Source organism: Sphaerodactylus townsendi, linkage group LG02, assembly GCF_021028975.2.
Source record: "Sphaerodactylus townsendi isolate TG3544 linkage group LG02, MPM_Stown_v2.3, whole genome shotgun sequence".
In the NCBI taxonomy this organism is placed as follows: domain Eukaryota; kingdom Metazoa; phylum Chordata; class Lepidosauria; order Squamata; family Sphaerodactylidae; genus Sphaerodactylus; species Sphaerodactylus townsendi.
Window position 1 is genome coordinate 51,259,936 of NC_059426.1, and position 22,775 is coordinate 51,282,710.

Here is a 22,775-nt window from a genome sequence, read left to right on the forward strand (position 1 = left end):
CTTTCATTCAACCACTTCTTGATTTCGTTATGGGGAGAAAAAGCTCCTTCGAACAGACAGTATTTCAAATCAAATTCTAAAAAGAGAAATGCAAAACTATGTGTGTGATGCATAGTATGCAAATTAAACCTGCTTTTGCATAGTTGTCTAGCTTGCAGAATTTGCTTTAGCATCTGACAGTTTTAGTGCAGAATTGGGAAAACTTGTAATGGTTAGGATGTCTGAGTCTCCTTGTATAAAATATTGTATTTTTGCTACTAAAATAACTGCCAGGTTATTTTCATCATAGATTGGCTTCAGTAGATGGAAGTTGCCCAGTCTTCAGTTCAGATCTGAGCCAAACTGGTGCTTTGGGGGCTACCTCTGTAGTGAAAGGCTACTTGCAGGCAGTAGACATTGAAGGGAATCCACTTTGTCTCAGTTGCCAAAAACCAACCATTGTGCTTGATCAAACATCCACTTCTACTGCCTGGGACACACGATTTTGTTCTCACAAATGCCAGGATGACTTCTTAATCCGTTCAAGTCAAAGTTACTTGAGAACACAGGTCTTTCGAATAGAACATGGTGTATGCCAGATATGTAGTCTGAATGCTCAGGAACTGTACCTCACTGTCAGAGATGCCCCGAAGAATCAGCGTAAGAGTCTTCTGGATAACTCCTGGATGTCCAAGCTTCCTCTCACACAGGTAAAATGAATCACTGAACATTGGCAGTATCATTCCTTCTTGGGTGTGCGGTTCAGATGGTCTTGAGTGAAGCAACAAATGACAAAAACATAAATACTGATGTGCACTTTTGAAATTAAAATGGAATATAATGGCTTACAACCTACCACTCTGTTAAGCTAAGTGTAAGACCTTCTTCCTTGAGAGCCAGCCTGGTGTAGTGGTTAAAAGCAGGTGCACTCTAAGCTGGGGAACCGGATTTGATTCCGCGCTCTGCCACTTGAGTTGTGAAGGCTTATCTGGTGAACCAGATTAGTTTGTGCACTCTGACACATGCCAGCTGGGTGACCTTTGTTTCCGAATAAGCCTGATTCATTTCTCAGTTTTCTGTCAGCATGGCCAATTGGCCATGCTGGTAGGGGCTGATGGGAATTGTAGTTCCTGAACATCTGGAGAGCCGCAGGTTCCCTACCCCTGGGCTAGTTACAGTTCTTCGGAGCTCTCTCAGCACCACCTACCTCACAGGGTGTTTGTAAGCCCCTTTGAGTCAGTGTCCTCCTTTAAAACCCTGTACTCCAGCTCCCCCATTTTAGGTTGAAGGCTTCTACTATTAGCATAGCATAGAGCAGTGGTGGCGAACCTTTGGCACTCCAGATGTTGTGGACTACAATTCCCATCAGCCTGATGGGAATTGTAGTCCACAACATCTGGAGTGCCAAAGGTTCGCCACCACTGGCATAGAGACACCTTGTAGGAGCGAAAGGGGGGATATAAATCCAAACTCCTACTCCTACTCCTCTTCTCATTTTCCTTCCTCTTCCTCCAGAAGAAGGCTATGTACTCAGCTGAGAGGGAGGGTAGAGTAAAAGTAACTTGATTTCACTTGAGAAACACAGTGCAATATAGGTTATATTGTTCAGACAATAATTTAATGAGGAAGGCATGGGCTTTTGTGTTTGCTGAGAGGTATGGGATTGTTACCCAAAAAATGAAGTTCCAAGACCTAGTTTTTAGCACCTAATCCTCTCCTGGCTTGGTTTAGGTACCTTTTTAATTACAGACAAATACATGTTTGGAACAATACTTTTATGAAACATGAGAGTCCAGAGCTGTTAATCATCCCTAATTATGCCTTCTCAAAATGAGGGTTTGCCAACTCTTACCATGGAACTCTCTCAGAGGGTACCCTGGGCTTTTAGAAGGGATCTGAGTAATGCCGTCAGTGATTCTCCCTTGCAATCTTCATAATTTGCTGAAACTCTTGGACCACTATTTTTAATTGGAAGATAGAATTGTATGGTTGTATTGTGGCAGAGAGCAGTTAAGGAAGATGCTGCTTCAGTCAAATCGGTCATTCTCCACTGGGGCAGGAGGACATCTTGAAGGTGGGTGATTCCCAACCCTTCCAATAGGGAGGCATGCTGTGAATTTTAAACCCTTCTTCCACAATTCTTCCTACAGTTCCATCCGTATATCCTGATCCACATTTCTAGCCCATTTAATAATTACAGATTAAACACCTCATCGTCTGTGTCCCATTTCAGTAACATCTTAGTTTTAAGTAATCAGTTTGTCATCATTTATACAAGTTACCTTCAAAATCTGTCATTTGTACATTAAAAACAGCATTCTTATCATCAGTTTTAAATGTTTAAAAAAATTGGAGACAACCACAGAGGAGTTACACTTGCTATAAATGTTATATATTTCAACCATCTCCATAGAAGGCTCCTTCTAACATAGTGACTGGAAAAATCTTTGAACATCTTTCTTTTATACCACAAATAACCATGCCATCCAATATCTCCTGTCATGCCACTCCAAATCTAAAAGTCTACTATTCTTTAGCATTACGCATTCCCTTATCCATGCTAATGAGGCATCTTCAAAATACAGTTTTAAATTTGACAGTGAGAAACTTCCTCTTTCCTTTTCATCTTGGACATTTTTATATTTAATCTTTGGTTTCTCACCTTGCCAAATAAAGTTAATCATGTCTTTTTGCCATTGTTTGAAACATGATGCTGAGTTAATTACTGGCATGGCTTGAAACGAAAATAACATTATTGGCAGTATATTAATTTTTATCACAGATATTCTCCCCAGAAAGGACAAATTCATACTATTTCATCTCAACAAATCCCTCTTCACTTCATTCCATGAACATATTTTGATATAGCATAGTTTTTGTTTGTCAACCACACTCCCAAAATATTTTTTTAACCACCATAAAATCAGATATCTGAGTTAAACGTGGTTTTTGATCTATATTTTTAGATAATATTTTAGTTTTGTGTTTATTCAATTTAAACCCCACCAATTCTCCAAACTTTTATTTTAGTTAACAGTTTTTACACATTTTAATTGCATCTTCCAATATAACCACCACATCATCAACAAAAGCCCTCAGTTTATATGTCTGTTTACCTTTTGTCAATTCCTTGATCTAATAATCACTTCTTATATTTCTATGACGTAGACCCAGAGACGTAGCTCCAAGGGGACAGGGGGCACAACGTGCCGGGCGCATGCTCCTGTAGGGACAGGGCAGGGGCGTTCCAGGGCGGGGTGGAGGATGCAGCAGTGCACTGGGCGCTTTCCCCCCTTGCTACACCTCTGCGTAGACCCCATAGGGTTTTCAAGGCAAGAGATGTTCAGTGATGATTTGCCATTGCCTGCCTCTGGTATTCCTTGGAGGTTTCCCATTCAAAAACTTCCCAGGGTCGAGGCTGAGTGTGTAACTAGCCCAAGGACACACAACAAGATTCTATGGAGCAAGTGAGGATCTGAACCTGGGCTTCCCAGATCCTAGTTAGACACTTTAGCTACTACACTACTCTGGCTCTCATTTTTTTTAAAGCTAAATGGCACCTAAATTTCAGTGGAACTATTGTTCCACTAGCCCCAAGTTTTAAGTGAAATGAGCCAAGGAAATGTCTCCAGTTTGTCTGCACATACACAAGATTGAATATCAAAATTGTAGCAGTTCATTCTTGGTACTTCATTGCAGTTGAATGAAATTATCTTGAATCCGACTGAAGGTCACTTCTGGCAAGTAGATCATATCAAGCCAGTTTATAGTGGTGGTGGACAGTGTTCTCTGGAAAACCTTCAAACACTATGTACAGTTTGTCACAAAGAGGTGAGTACAAATTGAATGCTGCAGTGGGAAAAATGGGTGGTGTGCCTTCACTACCCCTCTTGTGTATTATCCATTTACAGCATGGAAAACTTTGGGGTTTAAGGGAAATGACTAGATAAGGGTCGCATACAACAGGAACAGATGGCCCAAATCATTTACTTTAACTGGAGGATACTGGCCATGGGTCAGTAATAAGACATCTGTTTTGTAGGAAGAAGGCTTATGCCCTTGCAACTCCTGTTATCTGATAGGAGATCTGGAAAATTTGAGGCCCTGAACAGCTGCTACCAGTGAGAAGAGACAATACTGACCTTCATAGAGCAACTGTTTCACACTGTAAGACAGTTTTGTGTGATAAAAGCTCCATTTGGAGATACTAAGGGATAGTTCAAGACAGCCTGCTCAACTAGTACAACATGGTTTAACCAAAATCTGGCCCATTATGGATAGAACACTCACCTCGGGCTCTTCACTGCACAGTGGAGTTGTAGTTGGTTCTTGTCATGTTTCTCTGTTTACACACAAGGAGGCACTCACTGCGTAGCTTTTCTGCTGAACTCTTCTGAATCTGCTTCTCCAGATTCTCTTAACTCTGCCCATCAATTCACTCTTAAAGGCACAGATCTCTTCACATCCGGTAGTCTCAGATTGCTGGCTTTGTAAAAGCCTTTAAATTACTGTTCTATCGATATTTCTGTTACAGCAGTTATATCAATATTGTAGCCTTTTCCAAAAAATACTCCCTTCCCCCAAATGAAAGAGGTAAAGCAGTACCCTGGACCACATGCTGCTTAAGAAGGGGACTGTGTCCTAGAGTTGATATTCACTTCCTCTTTCCTCCCCTCCCCCTCCCCACACATAAACACATACTTCCTGCTGCTGCTGCAGGAGAGAGAAGTTTGTTATTTTGATATTCTTGTATTAAATCTATCAATATTTAAATAGATCTAATATGGTACAAATACTTAAAGTTGAAATAGTTTTTAGAAGCCATGCAATGGCCACATCCACTCCCTGCCACCCCTGTAGTGCATGGGAGAGGGGGGAATTCACATCATCCTTGGAAAGGGGGAGGGGCCTGACTGCACACAAACATTGGATGTATGACTGGAGGTTGATGTGTTTTGGCTTAGCCCATGCGGTTGAGCTCCTTTTCTTTGACTTCCACTTGCTGGCTCCCAAAAGATGCCAGGACGAGAACAAAGCAGGAAGGAGCTGGCAACCTGGAAGAGAGGATGAGGGGGGAAAGCATGGATAGCAGTGCATGGGAATAGAAGGGTGAATCCAGCTAGGCTAGCCATGGATCAAGGGAAGATGTCGGGGACAAAGCAGTGCTCACTATCAAATTTGTCGCGCTCTGACTGAAGCAAATTAAAAATGTACTAGAAGTGGTGTCACTTGCTTTGGAGAGAATGAAAAGTGAAAGTGGGACTTGAGGAAATATGTCCATACAAGAAATCTTGCTGCAGTGGATATTTGCCCCTGCAGTGTGACACACACCTTGTGCATAATCAGCCTCTGAAATCTCCTTTCCTGCCATATTTTTTTCCAAGATAGAATAGTTGCTTTGAGTTGAGATGCCAATAATATGGTGGTAAATAAAAACAAATTTAAGCTAAACTACCTTCCAATTTTTTTCTTCTGCAGAGAACAGCAAAACAAGCAAAGGAAAGAAGCCAACAGAAGAGACATAGTCTAGCTTCAAAATATGGGTCTGACATTACTAGATTCTTTGTGAAGCTATAGTCAGTCCCCATATATGAACACTGATAGCAATCATGTGTTCTAACATGTCACTGAGTGTCTGTAATAAGGATCACTGTCATGTACCATCAGATGTTTTATGCATCAGTTTCACATTTCGATATTAGAAAAATAGTTACAATAAAGGGTTCTTAATTTTGTAATGTTCTTAAAATTTTGTAATTACATTAAAACCAATATGTTACTCAACAGACTAAAAACAATCACTTGTATCATGTGAATTGTATCATCAGATCTTCTGAAGTTACCATATAAACTTTGACCCATAAGCTATGGAATTCCCATTTTTGAGCTGCTAATGACATCAATGAACATGATTTTATCCATGCTGTGAAATTCGCCTCCAAATGCGGTACTGTTCTGTTGCTGCTACAGCACACAGCAGATACCTATACTAGACAGACGTTGCCATTTCTGAGTGCAGCAGATGTACAACTCCTGACAAAGGTAGAGAAAATAGCATCAGTCCATTAAAATAATCCTTTACTTATTACATCAGTACATACATAAACAAGCAAACGTTCACATGATAGTATGGAAAGGTCAAAGCTAGTGGTCTAAGAGTGCTGGTGGTAGTCTGAAGCCCTTCATGGCCATTTTTGTTTACTCAAATAGCTGGTGCAGGATAGTTAATTTTTGGCCACCATCAGTAAAACACACAGGAATTAACTGCATTTTAAAAGCTACATTTTACTGGAGCTTTACACTGCTTTAAACCTAGTTATGTGGGCATCATATAGCTCGTGCACAGCTTTGTAGAGAAGCATTAAACAACTGGCTTTTAAAACCTCATATTAGAATCCGAGTTGCAGAAGTACTTAAATTGTACACTTGGCCGTAATAAATATAGTCCTGTCCTATGTTGTTCATTTGTTTGCAGACTTCCTCCCTCAGAACAAGCTCAACAATGCACAGCAGCCGTCCTGTTCTCAATATCCCCCCAGAAGTATTTACAAAGCTCTATGCAATAGTTATAATTAGACAAGGGATTTAAACAGAAACAATCACTTTACAGTTCTGCAAAACATCATTAAGGTATTCATAATGCATTCCTTGTGACAAAGTCAGTATTCGCCATAAGCGGCAAAGTGCCTAGCTTCTGAGGAAGCTGATTACTAATAACAATAAGATTATCCTAATCTCCAAAGCTACACTTCTCAGGACACACACTTCCACAGCAAGGCGGGGCTGCTACATTCTATTGCGGGCAAGATGGAAAGCAGTCAGGGGTGCACAGTAACATCAGAAGAACGTTGTATCAGACGAGAAGGCACCAGCAAGCCGGAAGTCTTCTTTTGTAAAAACACTGTACATTCGCTGAGGCAGAGATTTAGAATAAGGGGCAGGCCGAGGGATGACTGTGCGCAAAATAACCTCGCGCCCGGCAGGTGAGGGAAAATCCGCAACTGATCCTGAATTCAATCGCTTCTCATCTGAGGAGCCAGGCCTTTTCAGCTCTTCATCAGGTGGCAGCATCGGGGCTATCTAAATGAATCCAGAAACCTCATTACTGTGACAGCCTTCGCAAAAGTGTTTACACTGGACAACTGGATGGAAACAGACGCAACGGCAATATGGCTAAGTGTATAACAAGATCCAAACAGAAACAAATAGTGCGACATTGACACATATGCAAGACAAACAAATGAAAATGCCAGTGATGGTTTTCACTGGATTTCTAAATTTTACGGGGAAAATATATTATTTCAGATTAGAGCCTCTTGTGCTTCTACAATACAGGGACGTTATTAACAGGCAAGCCTACACAATGCAGCACAACCTAGGCCTCTGGCAGCTGCTAGAACTGGGTCTTTTAACTATTTTAGCCTCCACCCAAAAGGCTTTTAAGTATCATTGTCGTACTGAGTTTCCAGCAAATGACATCAACTGTAACAGTATGTTTCAATTCATCAACCTTTTGATCAACATCACAGTAAGCAGTATTAACTGGGGCTGGATTTGTACTGCCACTGGCAGCGGGGTCTCTCCACTTCCTGCTTCTTGAGATTTTTAAATGAAAGACTGAACCTGAAAGACTGATGCATGCAAAACACATGCTATGGCACTTTCCCATCTGGTCCAAAATAATCCCTGGGACTCTACATGAGACTAGCATCAAGTGAAGGGTGGTGAATGGACTTAACAAATGAGCTCATTTCAGAAATTAGTTCCATGCCCAAAAAAAAAGTTGACTTTCTTGCACAGCAATTGGATAGCTAGTTGAGAACTGTTTCACAGCTGACCATGGTAGATCTGTTTATGCAAGCATTTTATCAGGAAATTTTCATGATCAGAACAAAATAAACCTGTTAAAAACCGTTTTCCACAATGCATGTCAAAAAGGGTTTTTTGATAGTTTGGTACGGTTACAAACTTCCATGTGCTTATATGCTAAATTCTATCAGTACATTTGGTGACAGCAAGGCAATGCTCTTAAGACACATTCCAACTTCAAAAAAACTTTCAGGTTCTGATTATATACCCATTTAGAGGTCATTTCTCAGCCTCAAATTTCATTGTTTTGGGGATGTTGTTTTTTGCAACTTTATCTTGGAGGTACTTTAAAAGCCTTATTTGAAGTTGGAAAGGAGAAATTATTCTAACATTTTGAATGTGCAAATGAGTGGTACTGGTCAAATCAAGTCAATGTGTTAAGCTAGCTACAGCATTCATTTCTATGCACTTATATGAAGTTAGGTGGATGACTAGAAAAAGAGGGGAAAAGCTAATTACCTCCTCAGAAGATTCAGTCAGCTGGATAAGAGAGAACACCAGTGATAAAAGATAGAAAGAAAGGCAAGTCAGAGATGACTCACAGGGGGTTTGACAAAGGTTTCAGAATGCTCTGCTTTAAAGGCAACATACTCTGCATTCAGGGAGTATGTTGCTGTGAAAGGAACTACTATGACACACAATCAGAAAACATAACAAATGTAACACACTGACACACAACTGGCACACGGAAACCAAACTCAGCTTAATGCAAGTTAAATCGGTCTACATTTTACCCATTGTGAGGCACCTCTCAAACAAGCCTGGATCTAAAGCAGATTCTGAGGACACAGAAATTTCCCATCAACAATGGCTGCACCCATTTCAATTGCAGAAGTGTCTGCACTCAGTCAGGGGGCATGCCAACCCAAAACAGCGCCTGGGGCTCACTCTGGGTGACCCTGACCTGTCGGGAAAGGGGAGTAGCTGAATGCAGGCAAGTGGAGCTGGTCCTGCTCCCCATTTCTACATGGGGATGGGGCCGGCTGGGCTTGCCCCACCCCTTTCTCCACTTGGAGCTCAGGTGTGAGGCAAACTGGCTGGCCCAAAGTCAGATCATCAGAGTGGCGTGCGCGACGATAGACCCACACACACCGTATTACTCTAACTTGTACTTTCCCCACCTAGCTCTCTTTCTGTCAGCCTGATGACTGTTAAGAAAGGAGAAAACTTCTGCAGCACTCTGAAATATTTGGGTATCCTCACAGAAGAAGGCAAAGCAGAGGGGCAAGACTGATAAGAACACTGGAGAGTAGATTCCAGTTGATAGGAAAAACTTTCCAAGTGTTAAGAGCAATCTGGAACAGAACCAGCCACCTAGCAACAAGGGCCTTCTTCACTAAAGCAGAGGCTGGACAGACATCTGTCACAGGTGCTTTGGTTGTATATTTTCTACACTGAATGCGGGTTGGACTAAGAGTCAGTAATTTTATGATTCTAGGTTGATAAATGCTTAGGAATGGCTAAAAATCTTCACAAAACAAGCTTGTTCTCATAGTTAATCATGCGTGAATTTTGTTAGTTTATTTTACACTGTGGTTTTCCTCTCGGATCCAGAGAATCGAAAAGACTCTTCGGATCAAAGTGCTACATTTAACATACTTCACAACAGCTACCGTTTTTTGATGAAGTGCCGATAAGCACGGTAATTTCTTTATCTTTTAAAGAGAATCTGCCTTTATTTTGCAATGCCGTCGGGCTAACTACCGCACTCTTTTCACTGCAACATGCACTAATACTGCATTTCTTCATTCTTTCCCCGAGAAAGGGTATATATTTACTTCAAAGCCACAGTTTTAATGCAAGGGTTCTCTTACCGCAAGGCGGCAACCGCACCAATTGTGACACAGGCTGATTTCTTTACCCAGAATGAAACGCTTAGTCTCACTTGCAGGATTCGCTACATCCTCAAAAGTGGTAGAGAGTCAAGTTCATTTCTAGGGAATTCGTACCGCCAGCAGAGACCTAGCATGGTGAGAGTGCAGTTGCAGAGACTACAAAAGTTATTGTAGATGAAACGAATCTAAACTACCACTAGCCCAAAAAGTGACAAGGAGAAACCAACCAAGTTAAAGAAAGCGTGGCTGCATGTATCTCTAAAAGCAGCAGATCTATGTCTGTGTATTGTCGAAGGCTTTCACGGCTTATAGCATTTTCTCGTTATGGTTTATTCGCTTGATTGTTAGACTTCTTGCATCTTCAGAGGATCCTCTGAAGATGCCAGCCACAGATACAGGCGAAACGTCAGGAGAGAATGCTGCTAGAACACGGCCATACAGCCCGGAAACCACACAGCACCCAAGATCTATGTCTTTTCAGACATAATTAAACATCCATTCCAATGCAATATAAATAATAACAGGAAATGATGTTTGGATGCAGAGTTGTTTGGATGCAGAGTTGCATGTCATATTATCAACAGAAAAACTGTATGATATTCTTGCACTCATAAAAAATGAACCATTAAACAACGATGAATTTCAGCCCAGTGAGAACTAAATTCCATGTGAAATTACTATCACATCTAACTCCTGTTGTAGAAAATGTAGGCTTGAATCCAAAGAGCTACATGGGTGCATGCAATAGGGCATAGGTGTCAAACTTGCGGCCCTCCAGATGTTATGGACTACAGTTCCCATCATTCCCTGCCAGCATCATGCTGGCAAGGGATGATGGAAACTGTAGTCCATAACATCTGGAGGGTCGCGAGTTTGACACCTGTGCAATAGGGCTTTTCCATTCACCTTCCTGCTATAGCTCTTCACACTTCCAAAGGAGCAAAGTATTCTTTGCCATATTCATGAAATATGGCATGAGAGGCTGCAGCCAAAGGGGAGCAAGGGAAATCCCTGGTCTCAAGCATGAAAGCAATGTGTATTCCATTTGTGCAATGTTGGCTGCAGAGTCAAGCCATAAGCAAGCTGTCTGAAAAAGCAGAGGTCTGCAGCCGTAAAGTGCCTGGTTATTCAAGATCATTTTATGGATGTCAATCTTCTTCTTTTCTGCAGTTCACAGCTACATGCAAACCTCTGCTCAGCACAGTCAGTAACTTTCTGCTAAACAACTTCTGCTGGCCTCATTCCTCTTCCCAACCTCGTTCTCCAGGCTGTCCTTTCTTCTTAAATCTTTCTAACCTTCTTCCTCAAACCTTCTCTACAATCTCAAAGCAGTTAAATCAATGACAAAAGACCCTGACATTGCTATACCCCTCATAAATGTGTACACACACCTTGAGTGTGCTCTTTACATCAAGGCAATGATGAAAAAAATGCTAGCAATTACAAATCACTTGAGTTTGTTCTCACAGCCCTGGAACTATATCGCTTCATGTGAATCACCCAACATTAAAATGCCTGAATTTTTACAACCATTCCAAGCACAACTGCAAAAAATGGCATACAGAGTGATGATGTAAGCTTTGTCAAATGCTGCCATTCTTCTAGTCAGTTGAAGGTTCAATACAACCAGATGTCCTTACATCGGAAGCACCTTACATCGGAAGCACCTTTCAAACCACAAGCATCCTTCTCAATGGAAACTGTGGGGATCACCATATACTGGAGAGGTTAAAAAGTTTAGCTTACCCTCTGCGAATTCACAAAAAGTCTATGAATTATACTGCCGGCAGGCCCTCTTCCAGCACCAATGACAGATACCTCTGGCTGTTCCAAAAAGCTATTTATAAAACTGACAATATAAAAAAATAGAAAGTCAGTGAAAGCTATATCTCCTTTTCCCACAAAAAAGCTTAGCTCTTGAAAATCTTAAGAATATAAATATTGCTAGCAGCTCTGAAAATACTAGTCACAAAATTCAGTTAAGCTAAATTAGGGCACGTTTGTATGCATCTTTTCATTCCTCCATTGTTCTTTTGTGAGTCAATGGCAGGTAAAAATCAATATCTTTGATGCAATGTGAAATTTCTCTGGTGTCTGACCTTTGATAGCTCATTCACCTGTTCAAGTCATTCACATGCATACAGGTGCAGCCATTATATCTTGGATGTTCATGGACCAGCCAGTAAACAACTGGTCAGCATTTTTCAATCAGACCTTGTGCGAAAAAAATCACCACACTCCAGGCTGCTAGCACCACATAAAGCATAAACAGTGCAATTTAATGAAATGCAAAGAGAGTGAAGTGAGCAACCCACTAAACAGTTCCTATATAATACATACAGCAGCAATGTTCAACAGAAACCACAGAAACAATCAGTGAAATGTCTATGAACACTGAAGCAACTGATGCTGTGTAAATACGTCTGGCAGTGTTTCTAAAGCACACCAACAATGTCTGTATGCATCCGTTCACCAGAAGAGATTCTAGCAGTGACTCTCCGGTCCAATAGGAAAATGAAGCAATTAATTAGATCAAAATAATCAACGTTCAGAATTCCAGAATGTGCTCTGCGGTATTAGCTGACCTTTTCAAAGTCTTTCCTCAGTGGAAAGCTGTAAAGGAATGCAGGGATAGCACATCATCCATGTTCCCTTTCTGGCTAAGTCACAAACAGTAAACATGAATGAAGGGCTATTTCTGCGATGTTTCCTTATGACTGATTCGAGGCAAGTGCAATAGTGATATGTTTACAGCATTCCGCTGAGGAAAGACTTTGAAAAGGTCAGCTAATACTGTGGAGCACATTCTGGAATTCTGAATGTTGATTATTTCTATGGTATTTTGATCTCAGTCACAGCTAGAATCTCTTCTGAATGGATGCCCAGAGTGTTGGTGTGCTTTAGGAACTCTGCCGGACGTATTTACATAGCATCAGTTACTACAGGGTTAATAGATCTTTCACTGATCGTTTCTACTGTTTCTGTTGAACATCGTTGCTGTTTGTATTATATAGGAACTAATTAGAAGGTTGTTCACTTTACTCTCTTTGCACTTCATCGAATTGCACTGTTCATGCTTTAGATGTGTTAGCAGCCTGGAGTGCGGTGATTTTCTCCCTCTTGTTGACAATACTGCACTCCTCATAGGTTTGTTTCTTCAATCAGACCTTGGGTCATTTCTTATAGCATCCGTTCATGTACCAGTGGCTTGGGCTTTCAAACAATGTGTGCTGAAATTTCCCATCAGCCTGCATCCCACTGAGTTACTACCCCTTCCTGATGCCCATGTACCATCTCTCTCTCTCTCTCTCTGGCGATCTGCCAGTCCCCTCCCGAGGTTAGGATCAGACGTCATCCACCAAATTGTGGGTGGGTTGTATTGCTGCTAGTGATTTTATTGGTTTTAGGTATTTTAATGATGTATTCGATGTTTTTTTGTATTCTGTTATTTAGTGTCTGTACACCGCTCTGAGTCCTTCGGGGGAGAGCAGTTTATTAAGTAGAATAAATAACAATAATAATAATAATAATAAACCCCAGCTCCAAAGTGCATTGCAAGTGGATTGACAATGCATTATTCTGCATGTGCAGAAGGGGCCATAGGGCCACAGTAGGAAAAGGTATCAGCCACATGACTGAGCATTTCTTCCCTCCATGCCTCTCCTCTGCCATGCACAAGTTGTCTCTGCACTCTTCCTACCAGCCTTGCCCATGATTAAAGTTCATCTTGGCAATGATATCAACTGTGATTAATGCTAATGAGGAACACTGTTGGCCAAGATTTGAAATCAGCTTGACAATATCAACTTATATTCAGGAATTGTTTGATGTGACTGTTCTGTTGTGTATGAAAGTACATGTGTAATGTTTGGGAACCAGCCATGCAATATACAGCAGTGGTTGCCCAGTCTTAGTTATACAAATAAGTATACAATGAATTATACTAATATACAAATATTTATGAAAATAACATATGCTTCTGATATTAAGTTTCAGTAAAAGGTAGAACAAAAGAGGCTTTCATACTAAAGGCTTTTGAGGGAATTTCAAAAAGATGGCAACTACCACCACACTGGCTGAGAGAACTCCCCAAAGATGTCAAACAAAGAATACAAGAACACTCACTTTTCTAGATCTTTACGTTCTTCCTCTTGATCACATTTATCTATCCCAAACTTTGCTTTCAAGGATCTTGTCCGGGCAATAGTGGCTTCCACACTCATAATCTGAGCGATGATTTCCTATGTGTAAGGAGAAAAAAAACTGGTTATCTACTGCAGCATCACTTGCTTTCTATTAGGTTCCCAAATAAAATATGAAGGAAAATCTGCTTACTTCCAATTTTTTGTCTTCTGGGTTTGGAAACCGGAGAATTTTACTGGCGTGAGTGATTATCTGCTTAATTATCTTCTTTATTGAAGTAATATCTTCCAGTGATTCTGCCGGATGAACATCAATCAGATGTATTGTAGTTACAGTTTTCTCCTAATTCCAAACACAATTTGCACTGTTTATCAAGAGTTATTTACCTTCTTCCTTTACCTTGAGTACAGCTGCGTGAAGGACACAAGGTAGGAGGTGCTGTGCAAGATCTGCTGGTTTCTGAACTGCAAAATAGTGGAGCACCTAAAGAAATGGCAAAAGCATTATATTACCACAATAACACTGGCATCAATAACCAATCTGCTCAATTTGGCATGGCATATCCCACCATTTCCCTGCTTATTTTAAATACTGAACAAAAGCTGTATGGCAATTAAGTTGGCAGAAAGAACTCCAGTAAAAGTTTTCTGTATACTTGATGGTCATCAAGGGAATTCTATTAATACAAAATAAACTATTTTTAGAGATGTTGCATGGCCTTCATACTAAAGAGGTTTGTTGGACTCTAAATTTGCAACAGCAGAAATCAAACAGCACAAAAGAGCTGCATTCCAACCAATGGAAAACGTTGCAGATACTCTTTCAGAAGTTTGATTCATCAGTCAGCTGTCCTTGGAAGTTGGTTGCAAGAACAGTACCAAAATGAGACCACCATTTGTGGCCAAACAGGTGTCTGTCGGCAGGAAGGAGGGAAGCAGAATGGACCTGATGAACAATGTGGGAAGCTGAAAAAAGGGCATTTGAAAAAAAAAACCTACTGTAAATACTAACACGAGAAAGTTACAAAAATGTCACGTTCACAACCTCTCTCATTTTATTCTATTTCAAGTTTTCCTAAATTTGGTTAGTGATTTCCTGTTAGTCTAGCTCTCACCCTAAGGCTGAAGCCCCATTTGTGCCTCTCTGTGTGTGAAAGAGGAAACAGGAGGACTCTAGGCAATTGCGCCCAGCACTGGATCTCAGCTAGGTGGCTCCAGGGAAGTTATCTGCAGACCTGCCTCCACTGGCCAGCCTCATGGCTGAGGGAGAATAAGATAAGTGGATTTGAGGACTGCAGATGCACTGGATGGGACCTGGCTCTCCCCAGCAAAGTATGGCTGTCATCCCTCTCTCCCTTGTCGCTATGGGCTGGTCCTCGCTCCAGGCACAAACAAAACAATTTCCAATACAGAGGATTCTCTTTTCACAAGGAAACTGGATCACTCATTCTCATTAACATAAACTCTGCAGTTATTTGTAATATGAAAATGAATGAGCCAATTTCCTTCTGAAAAGAGTCTCCTCAGTGTTGGAAACTGTCTTAAGCCATAATAAAGGGATTTAGTGTACTGCACACAGACACAGCCCTGATATGGACAGGCCAGGCTAACCTGATCTCATCTGATCTCAGAAGTTAAGCAAGGCTGACCCTGGCTAGTCATTTGACAGGAAGCTTCCAAGGAAAAGCAGGGTCACGAGGTGGAGGTTGGAAAATGGCAAACCACCTCCAAATGTCTCTTGCCTTGAAAACCTTACGGGGTTGCGATAAGTCACCTGTGACTTGACAGCCCAAAAAAACAAACCATAGAGTGCATCATTTTAATGTCAAACATTTTAAACTTCACACTGAATGAGCAGCTGCCTCTTTACCTTCTCAGCCTCTCGAGTGTCATCAAAGAGTCGTCTCTGCCTTCTCGCTGGAATCGGCTTTGCGGACTCCCATGCTTCAACCCACATGTTATTTGGAATCTTCATTCGGGCACTCAGCTCACCCTTAATGACTACGTTTCCTTTTTCATCCACCGTTTCCTCTTCAACGTAATCCCGAGGCGAATACCATCTCACAAAGTCTTCCAAACAACAACCGGGGTTGGCAGCCTTGTAGAGAAAATAACAGATTTTCCCCCCCAGAATACACAGTCCAAATTCAAAACCTGGTTAACAGGACTGGCTTTTACTATGTGTCACTTAAAACATTTAAAGCTTTTAAGCTACCAGCAGTGGTATTTCTTGTTCACTTTAATTAGTTGATCAGATACCATGAATGAATTCAGTAGCTGCAAATAATTAGTAATTATTGTAGACGTCTTGTGAAGCTTTTAATTTTGAAATAAATTCCACAGCTGCCACTGGCTTCACTTTAAGACTAAGGTATCTTAATGAAAAAGGCTTAGCTGATTTGGCAAAGCATAATTGTGTCTCAGTTTTCATTTAAGTATTAATACTACAAGTCTAAAGCATCTGCAGAATTTCTATGTCAAAAAGAAGGGAAAGGCATCCTACTTAGGTTTCAAATGATGGGCACTGTCAGTGAGTACATAGTCAGACACTAACCAAATTAGAATATTACAACACACCCCAAAAATGATGAACTGAACGTATTAAACCCCATATTATGATATCATCCTTTGGCAGACAAAGAGTCAAATAAACCAGAAATGATCAATGTGTACAATAAATCATTACCAAAAGAGCCCATTAATAGTGCCATTCTCATGGTTTATGCTATATTCATATCATTAAGACAATACCATGGAATTTGTAAAGTCAGTATTTACCTTGAAGGATTCCATATCTGAGAGCAAACAAGCACTCTGCATGCGGGCTCGAATATGGGCTCCTTCTGCTGATGTTCCCAGTTTAGCCAGAACTTCAGACTGCTCTTCCAACAGATCTTCCGTCATAGGAGCTGGTTCCTAAAAGTACAAACACAGACACTTGCAAGTGGGCTCCCGTGGCTTCTCTCAGTGGGGTATGTACAGCCAAAAAATTTCAACAAAACATCTTCAGCCCCACCCACAACCTAAATCAGGCCAAAAAAAAATCAGTTTCACACTAACTTTGAAATTTGTAATTGTGAGTGCAACTAATCTGTGACACAGAGGAGACTAACAGATGGCCCAAGCATTTCAGATTTGAGTAATCAGAACGGAGAAAACCACAGGTTTTTATGATCAACAAAATGATCTGATGAAGTCAAGAATTGCTCTTATTAGGTATGGAGATTTAACAGTGTGCAGTTTAAAGGACTGATAGCCATCAACTGTGTCCATTTCCCTACTCCTTTGGCAGAGTTGAAGTTCATGTAAAAAAAAAGGAACTCCTAGAATAGTGACCTGTATCCAACCACATTCCAAAGACTTGTGGGCAATTAAGGTGGTGATTCCCAATGATTCTGCCCTATTGTACATCTCCACCGGGCTGTTTCTCAGCATCCACTTTCCTTCCCGCTCCTTCCCCATGGGCTGCAGCAATAGAAGGAAACAGTCATATGCAGGTCAATAAAACTACCTGCGACTTTGGCATGGAAGAACCTTTAGTGTCTACTCTAGCTGTTGACATGGCCACAAATCTACATGGCTGCAACCTCAAATTTTCCACTTGGAAAATACCATGCGAGCTATGGATTTATGCACTAACAGCATCCGTTTATGTTTGAATTCTTGATCAATTACAGGAACATGTTTACTAAAACCAAAATTATTTACATATATAGTTCTAACTGGACAAAACCTGGTCCATATGATTACCAAAAAAAAAAAACATTTCCAAGCTCAACTGATTTCATGACTGCATATTTAAGCATGTACTTTCTTCTCACCTGTTAAAGCCAAAGGGCATTTAAAGTGCTTAGCTGAATCTTATTTTACCTTCCTAGTCCCACTTTTCCAGACATGAGTTACACATCCTCTGAGCAACTATGAAAATATGGAAGTCGGGTTCAGAGCAGAGTCAATCCATACACATGTTTAACCAGTGCCCTGTACATCACCACATTTCAGATAGTGAGTCATACCTCAATATATGTAGAAACGTTCATGGAACAAACCTACACTTGTGGGGAACCAAATCCAACCAAATCCACCAGTATTTGTATGTGATCATCCTTACAGTTTCTCCCTCAATCATGCTCTACAGAGTAAGAAATACAAGACAGCAGAAATACTTTCAAGCTATCACCTAACCTGTGTTACTGGAACATAGAGAGGTTCCCCAGGATGGAGCAAAGTCAAGTTGCCATGCTGATGCAGACGACCTTCTGGCTTTACGGGTAAAGTCTCTTTGCTACCTTCTTTGGCAGCCCCCTTTTTCACATTTTCTTGACCATTTCCTTTCAGTTCTTCTGTATCACTTAGGCATTCAAAAAATTCTTCTTCACTGTCGCTCCATGACTCCCAGGACCTCCCCACTTCTCCCTTTTCCTTATCACTCTCCTTGCGATAATCTCTGCCCAACTGGTCTGGTTTTCCAGTGGAACTGGATGAACGGTCAAAATTATTTGATTTTTTCCCTTCATCTCTTGCTTTCTTCCTTTCCATGCAGCAATTCAACATCTAGAACAGAAAGCACAGATTATATTAACCTACAACAGCAATTTTTCCATTTGTTCTGCAAAACAGTACATACAAAGAACAGCAACCACATTACAGCATCTAAAATATTGATTTCTCAAAGCACTTAGGCAATACCAAAGCGGAAAAGCTGTTCTTCTAACTATCACTCTGAGAATCTGATATGCTATCTAAAAAAGTACAGTAAATTCTTGGACAATTTTTTACTATTCTTGAAGCAACATTATTTTATTTTATAAGAGCATAATTAAAGTTCTACTACTTTGTATATTACTTATTTTGTAACAGTTACCTGAAGTTTCTGGTGCAGTAAACAGCATCTCAGGTCTGGAGCACCACTGGCTAACCTAACAAAAAGTTACATTTATATTACTACTACAAATATCAGAATGTTTCCAGTTAATACTTTCTGCAAGATTGATAGTCACATCACAATGTCCTTTCTCAGAAGTACCTACAAAATAAAGTCATAACCACTTACAGGCCACAATACAGCAAATTTTTCAACATCTGTCAGTTCCGCACAAGTGGGGGGTGGGTGGGAGGGCGGCAATGCTCCTCTAGGAGGCTTTTTCCTTCAGGTCAGCCCCTGTCCCAGTGATCTATGGTACTGACTATATGGGTCTGGTGTGGGATGCCATGGAAGAGTTGGCCATTCTGCTGTTGTACTGGCCAGCAAACACGTAAAAACTGCTGGGGGACATCCCAGAATGGGCTCTGGGGTTTTCCCAGGCTTATTGTTTTGGGTGATTTCAATGTTCATGGAGATTCGGCCTCATCTATTCAAGCAGAAGAACTGGTGTCTTTCATGGCAGCACTGGGATTGTCCCTGCTTAATACAGACTCCACAAATCAAGCAGGATACGCACTGGATTTAATCTTTGGCATGGGGGTAAATGTGGACCTACTTTCCTCTGTGGATGTGCTGTGGTCTGATCACTTTGCCTTGAATACTACTGCCCTGTCCTGCCTAGGCGACAGGTTTATTTATGCCCGCCCAAAGAAACTTATGAATCCACTTGGCTTCCGGAATGCTCTGAGGGAATGGTTCCCTTGATGAGCTGGTGGAGGACTGGAAAGCTGCCTCTCTAAAGCCATCAAGGTTATTGCTCCCTGACATCCTCTCTGTTCTATGCAGCCTCCATTGCATCCAGTAGCTCTCAACGGGTTCAATTATTTAAGATAATTCGGTCCTTAATATCCCTTCCTACGGGATCAAAAAATATCAGAGATTTGGCCATTAGCTGTGAGGCTTTTGTGAGCTTTTTTGTGGATTAAGTCCTGACGCTCTGCCATGACCTCCTAGCAACCTTTGATAGAGTAAATCAACTGGAGGCCCTTTGCCCCTCTTCAGGTCCGTTACTGGACCATTTCAGCCTGCTCTCCGAAGCTGATGTCGACAAGATTCTTACAGCTGTGAAGTGCACCGCTTGCCCCCTTCATCCATGCCCATCATGGCTGGTGAAGGCTGGTGGTAAAAAGGGACAAGGCCCCCTGCTGGAAATAATTAATGTGTCCCTTTAGCAGGGAGTTATCCCGGGGAGATTGAAGGAAGCAGTGGCGCAACCGCTCTTATGATGACGTGACCATCCAACTACTGCCCTGTTTCAAACTTATCATTTCTAGGTAAGGTAATTGAAAGAGCGGTGGTGATGCAACTATAAGCTTTCTTGAATGACACATCGGCCTTGGACTCGTGCCAGTCCAGCTTCGCTCAGGCCACAGGACAGGGACCGTGCTGGTTGCCATCACAGACAAGCTCTGTCACCAACTGGAGAGAAGCAGGTCAGCACTGTTGGTGCTTATAGATCTCACCACAGAATTTTATATGGTTGCTCACGATCTCTTTACCTACCACCTCAGTGCTACCAGAGTAGGGAGGGACAGCCCTAAAGTGGCTGGACTGGTTTCTTCGGAAACAGGGGCAGTGGATAGCACTGAGGGAGTGGGTATCCTGGGACATCCACAAGCTTACGTTGGACCAAGTTAATGGACCACAGCAGAAAGGCCACTGAAGCAGAATTTGGGCTCTCAGTCTTTTTTAAATGGGGAGCACCTATTACAGTCCATTTGCTGTTTATAACCACCTCAACACTAATAAAACTCACCCTGGAATAAAGAAGTTATTCTCCCATCTGTACCGCATTTCCAGGACAAATTCCTGCCAGAGATGTGCAACTCCTTTGACCCCACCATGGTAGAAGTTGATCATACAAAGACAAAGGGCCAGTTTGTAAGTTAGACTATCAGAAGGAGCAGATTTTAATTGGATGTAGAGATTCTAGAAAACACGCACAAAAGGGAGGGGTGGAGATCAAGGACAATTATAAGACAAGGTGGAGTATTCCAAGAACCAATATTTGGAAACAAAGATAGCAGAATTCAGCTGTACCTCATAGATAATTAAGTCGAAGTAGAATAAACACAGGTATGTTGAAGTTCCAACCAGACACTTGGGGTTTTTTTTAACTGAAAGTCATTAAATTGGGTACATATTTATCACACATAGGTTGAACTTACATAATCTTCACTGTCTGGAGGAGGACGGCTTCCTGTTGAAATGCTAGTTCTGGCTTCAGAGCCATCTGCTGATTTGTCAACAGCATCAGGGAATAAGTACTTGAGGGGAAAAACACAAACTTGTCAACTTTCAAATATACATTTCTTGGACAACCAGACAGTTTGGGGATACTAGTTGTTATAACCACTCCGTTTCAAAGACTGGTTATTAATAAATGTGATACTATTTGGCACCACAAGAAACCAAGTAGTTCAAACAGTCCCAGGGGTTTGGTTTGCTCCAGGCTCTACCCCCGACCAACCACCAGATTCCTCTGCACTTTATGAGCCATCTTAGCTGGCCTCCCTAAGCTCAGTTCTTGGTATTTTTTTCTTTCCTTTTCCTTGTCCCTACTTTTTCTCTCCCTATCCTTGACTAGTTATCTTGTTTAAAGGTGCCATGTAGAATCTTCTTTGTGAAAAATTCAGAATTTTAAATAAGGATTTTAAACATAATTTATATTGTATTTGTTAACATGCCTTGCATTATTTAATTTGTTGTGTTTTTGGTTGTGAGCTGCCCTGAGTCCGACTTTGGTCAGGAAAGGACAGGACAGAAGTCACATAAATAATATTAATCGTAATAAAAATCTGAATTGTACTCCCACCCAATAGCACAATGGCATACCATACTCTATTCTAGTCCCAATTTGTCTTACTCTTCTCATCTTGCCACAGCAATGCAAATATCTTGCCATCCTATTCCTGTCTTTGTAACCCAATTTTTGCTTTTTGTTTCTATTAAGACAAACAATTTCTCTGATCTAGGATATATACAAAGTGTCCTCCCAGGACAAATATTTACTTACTGCTCCTTTGACGCTATAGGAGCCAGAGTTTTGTAGCGGTTAGAGAGTTGGACTTTTATCTGAGAGCCCTGGGCCCAAATCCTAACTCTGGCATGAAAGCTTGATGGGTGACCTTGGATAAGCCACATACATTCAACCTAACCTAACTCATGGGGTTGTTGTGAGGACAAAATGGAGATGAGAGTGATGAAAGTCCCACTGAGTCCTCATTGGGGAAAAAGGAAGGGGATAAAGTAAACATACAAATAAAATGCATAGGTAACATTTCTTATAATACAAAAGTTCCAGATAAATCACTTGAACACAGAAAAAATAAGCCAATAAAAATAGGCATAACCAAACTCAGTAGCACAAGCTTCAGCAGTTAAATTACCAAGAAACGACACCCTTCTTTTTAAAAAAGGTGAGGAAACAACAGGCATTTTACCTCTTCAGCATGCATGTCAAATGTATTGATCTTGCAAGCAAGATCTCCCTGAACACTACCAAATTACTCTAAATAAACCAGAGTTTCCCAGAAATTCAGAATCCTACTTACATTAATAGCGACAGAAAAGCTGCTACCTAATACAAAAAGTTACAGCCAAACATGGCTATTTTGCTTATGTATTTCTTCAAGTAACAGTTGGAACACTCCTGTTGCCATTAATAACAACCACTATTTTGATTTGAACAAGAAACCAAATTCAATGAGAAACCAACATCATGAACGCAACCTAGTACAGTTTACTTACCAAGAGAATAGCATTGAGGACTTCATTATTCAGTGGTGATTCATCTACACCCCTGTGTTTACGAATCTTTTTCTTTGCAGTGTGAACCATATTTGTCACTGACAGTTTATGGATTGGTACTGGTGCTGGTTCCGTAAGTTTTGACAAAGCGTGGCTTATATCAGCAACCTCTATAAAATATCAGAGTTTGCACTTGTGTTACCAGTATTTTACCAGGGTAGACTTCCTGGATTGTCCCAAATCATTCTTAGCGAGATGAATAGACTATACCATAAA

General features: G+C 41.0%; 2 protein-coding genes across 6 annotated transcripts in view; one reads left to right on the forward strand and one right to left on the reverse strand.

Moving 5' to 3' along the window:
• ZRANB3 (zinc finger RANBP2-type containing 3) overlaps positions 1-5,777 on the forward strand; it is a 50,922-nt gene extending 45,145 nt beyond the window's left edge. For all 3 annotated transcript variants that reach the window (XM_048483366.1, XM_048483365.1, XM_048483367.1), the window contains 3 exons: positions 290-689; positions 3,679-3,810; positions 5,458-5,777. In XM_048483366.1, coding sequence (XP_048339323.1) covers positions 290-689; positions 3,679-3,810; positions 5,458-5,556 — 631 coding nt within the window. In that variant the 3' untranslated portion in view covers positions 5,557-5,777. The remainder of the gene's footprint in view (positions 1-289; positions 690-3,678; positions 3,811-5,457) is intronic.
• A 263-nt stretch (positions 5,778-6,040) lies between these two features.
• The window catches only part of RAB3GAP1 (RAB3 GTPase activating protein catalytic subunit 1), a 34,901-nt gene continuing 18,166 nt past the window's right edge, over positions 6,041-22,775 (reverse strand). The window contains exons 13-25 of one of the 3 annotated variants that reach the window (XM_048483368.1): positions 22,500-22,669; positions 20,918-21,016; positions 20,506-20,678; positions 18,690-18,744; positions 18,011-18,379; positions 16,604-16,741; positions 15,696-15,923; positions 14,213-14,309; positions 14,019-14,122; positions 13,809-13,924; positions 11,430-11,532; positions 8,308-8,328; positions 6,041-7,059 (exon numbers count right to left, since the gene is read on the reverse strand). In XM_048483368.1, the coding sequence (XP_048339325.1) occupies positions 6,817-7,059; positions 8,308-8,328; positions 11,430-11,532; positions 13,809-13,924; positions 14,019-14,122; positions 14,213-14,309; positions 15,696-15,923; positions 16,604-16,741; positions 18,011-18,379; positions 18,690-18,744; positions 20,506-20,678; positions 20,918-21,016; positions 22,500-22,669 (1,916 nt within the window). In that variant the 3' untranslated portion in view covers positions 6,041-6,816. Of the gene's footprint in view, positions 7,060-8,307; positions 8,329-11,429; positions 11,533-13,808; positions 13,925-14,018; positions 14,123-14,212; positions 14,310-15,695; positions 15,924-16,603; positions 16,742-18,010; positions 18,380-18,689; positions 18,745-20,505; positions 20,679-20,917; positions 21,017-22,499; positions 22,670-22,775 lie in introns of those variants that run through there. The other 2 variants (XM_048483369.1, XR_007243445.1) reach the window with 2 other exon arrangements.